At 50.7% G+C, this 3,328-nt stretch overlaps 1 protein-coding gene across 2 annotated transcripts in view; it reads right to left on the reverse strand.

The window, feature by feature from the left end:
• znf385b (zinc finger protein 385B) overlaps positions 1 to 2,448 on the reverse strand; it is a 4,983-nt gene extending 2,535 nt beyond the window's left edge. For both annotated transcript variants that reach the window (XM_076138545.1, XM_076138544.1), the window contains exons 1-4: positions 1,981 to 2,448; positions 1,773 to 1,883; positions 1,011 to 1,212; positions 654 to 929 (exon numbers count right to left, since the gene is read on the reverse strand). In XM_076138545.1, the coding sequence (XP_075994660.1) occupies positions 654 to 929; positions 1,011 to 1,212; positions 1,773 to 1,883; positions 1,981 to 2,052 (661 nt within the window). In that variant the 5' untranslated portion in view covers positions 2,053 to 2,448. The remainder of the gene's footprint in view (positions 1 to 653; positions 930 to 1,010; positions 1,213 to 1,772; positions 1,884 to 1,980) is intronic.
• Positions 2,449 to 3,328: the final 880 nt, after the last annotated feature.

Genomic DNA, 3,328 nt, shown 5'->3' on the forward strand with positions numbered 1-3,328 from the left:
GGCAGACAGAGAGACAGGCAGGCAGAGAGACAGAGAGACGGACAGAGAGGCGGAGAGACAGACAGGCGGACAGACAGACAGTCAGAGAGACAGACAGGTGGAGAGACAGACAGGCAGACAGGCAGAGAGACAGGCAGACAGAGAGAGACACACACAGACAGACAGACGGAAAGACAGGCAGACAGGCAGACAGGCAAACAGGCAGGCAGGCAGACAGACAGACAGACAGACAGACAGACTGACAGGCAGACAGGCAGGCAGGCAGGCAGACAGAGAGACAGGCAGGCAGACAGAGAGACAGGCAGAGAGACAGGCAGGCAGACAGAGAGACAGGCAGGCAGAGAGACAGAGAGACGGACAGAGAGACGGAGAGACAGACAGGCGGACAGACAGACAGTCAGAGAGACAGACAGGTGGAGAGACAGACAGGCAGACAGGCAGAGAGACAGGCAGACAGAGAGAGACACACACAGACAGACAGACTGAAAGACAGGCAGACAGGCAGACAGGCAAACAGGCAGGCAGGCAGGCAGACAGACAGACAGACAGACAGACACACTGACAGGCAGACAGGCAGGCAGGCAGGCAGGCAGGCAGGCAGGGAGACAGGCAGACAGGCAGACAGACAGACAGACAGACAGACAGACAGACACCTGCGTTGTGAGCCTCCAGCTGTGACAGCGAGTTGACGGCCACTTTACACAGCGAGCAGTACAGAAGTTTCCGGGCCTTCTGCTCCTCCTCATCATGGGACGGGCCAGGAGGAAGAGTATGGGGGGGCTCAGATGAAGAGGAAGAGGAGCAGGGGAGGGCAGAGGGAGAACTGGAGGGGGGAGAAGTGCTGGAGGAGGGGGAGGAGGAGGGGGAGGAGGAGGAGAGGAGGAGGGCTCTAGGAGGAGAGGAGGAAGATTCAGCGCTGGACAGCAGCTCTGCAGGAGGAAGAGGAGGAGCAGAGAGTTAACAGCAAGCTAACAGCCATGCTAAAAATGCTCACAGAATCAACATTCAACCTGGGTGCTGATTGGTGATGCTGAGAGCTGAGGCTGAATGGGCGGGGCTGGCAGGAGGTGGGGCGGAGCCGGCAGGGGCGGAGCCGGCAGGGGCGGAGCTGCACCCATTGGTCCCTGAAGTGACGGACGGCTTGGATTTGTTCTCCTGAGACTTTAGCTTCTTAGCATGACGACTTCCTCTGTAGTGAGCATCAGCCTGAGACTGACAGAGAGAGGAAGACCAGCAGAGAGAGAGAGACAGGCAATGAGAGACGGAGTGAGGGACAGGCAGAGAGAGACAGAGTGGCGGAGAGACAGAGAGGGGGGGAGAGAGAGCGAGACAGAGAGAGGATAAAGAGGAAAGACAGGCAGGGAGAGAGAGAGAGAGAGAGAGAGAGAGAGAGAGAGAACAAACCTCTTCCCTCTCTAGTTGTTTCCTCTCCTCTATCCTTGTTTCCTTCCCTCTCTGGTTGTTTCCCTTCTCCTTGTTTCCTTCCCTCTCTAGTTGTCTCCTCTCCTCTCTCCTTGTTTCCTTCCCTCTCTAGTTGTTTCCTCTCCTCTCTCCTTGTTTCCTTCCCTCTCTAGTTGTCTCCTCTCCTCTCTCCTTGTTTCCTTCCCTCCCTCATTAATTATTAGTTTGTGTTGGACAAACACACTAAGGAGGTGTCAGTCATGTTGTTATGGTGTGTGTGACACCTGATAGGCTGATGAGATCACATGACAGCATGCTAACATCATGGAGGAAATATAAATTATGTTCAACCAATCAATGATCAGACTCACATCTGAGTTGAATCTCAGCTGACACACGTTACAGGAAATGACCTGTTTCTTCTTAATCACCATGGAAACGCCAAAGGTGTGGTTGATTACTGCTTTCTGCACTGGGTCCATCTGCAGGTCAGAGGTCAGAGGTCAGGTGTCAGCAACCTGCTCTGTGTGTGTGTGTATGTGTGTGTGTATGTGAGTGTGTGTGTGTTTGTGTGTGTACCGTATTGAAGTTGGGAAACAGGCTAACCGGTGACATCGTTTCAACAGGAAATGAGAGAAAAGGTTTCATCATTATTGACGCTCTGTCCCCAGCAACAAGCCTCGGCAACACAGCACCCAGTGGGCCACACCCACTTCCTGTAAGGAGAGTGGGAGTGTGTAATATTGTTACATTCCTGAAGAACACACACAGACACACACACACAGGACATGCATGAGTAAGTGGAGCTGTCAGCGCCCTCTGTAGGCTTCAGGCTTTACTGCAAACACAAACTGAGCCCTGCACAGAATCTGGACCCCAAACACACTGATGATGATCAATCATAATGACTAAAGATGAAGAAGAAGAGGTGGCCGTCCTCACAGTGACAACAGGAAGAACATATGGAGTCTATACCCCCAAACACTCACTCACAACCAGGTCAGCCCGGGTCAGGAAGGACTGTGTGTGTGCGTGTGTGTGTGTGTGTGTGTGTGTGTGTGTGTGTGTGTGTGTGTTGCAGTCTGGCTTTATCCTGACACATCAGAACAATGAATCACAGTAAATAAATAGTAAATACAGATTAGAGTCTATTTTTATCCCTGATGGATTAAGTCAATGAGATGGACCCGCCATAATAAAAGCTCAGTCACAGTGAGTGTGTGAGTATGAGCCACCCTGACATGAGAACATGAACTGACCTGAGCTGCATGCTGTCTGCTAGAATCCCCAGAACCTCCTTACTGAGCCCTGAAACAAACTCAAGCACCTTCAAAGGGATTCTAGAAACTACACCAAGAACCTGTGGAGCACAATCATTGAGATTCATTGACCAATAGAAGCACCTCTAGAACGCTGGACACAAGAACCTACTACACCATGACTGAACTTCAAGGATGTCTTTAACTATGGAGAATAACTGAAGCTGAGCAACTACATCAACCTCTCCCTCTCGGTCTATGGACTGAGGTCCTGAAGATCAATACATCCAGAACCTTTAGAACACTGCAGGGACCCCAAGGTGTTCAACATGTGTGATGAATAACATGGTGACAGTTGTCTTAATTCTGTCCTCTGAGGTCTGGTTACACACACACACACACACACACACACACACACTGTATCCTTTCTATCCAAGTAGGTTGCTGTTCTAAGAAGCTCCTATAAATACAGACACACACACATATGTGCTGCTGCATTCACACACTCAGCCTGCAAATCAGTCAGAAAGATATCAACATCAGTCAGCAGTCAGAAAGCATCTAACGTGTCATATGAGACAAACAGCTGCTCTGTCAGAGCGTCCATTCAGAAGTATGAACTGTGTGTGTGTGTGTGTTTGTGTTGATCTACTGATCTATCTGTCAAT

The sequence above is a fragment of the Genypterus blacodes genome, unplaced genomic scaffold (assembly GCF_046128005.1).
Source record: "Genypterus blacodes isolate CSIRO-AG114 ecotype Tasmania unplaced genomic scaffold, CSIRO-AGI_Gbla_v1 ptg000376l_1, whole genome shotgun sequence".
Taxonomy (NCBI): Eukaryota; Metazoa; Chordata; class Actinopteri; order Ophidiiformes; family Ophidiidae; genus Genypterus; species Genypterus blacodes.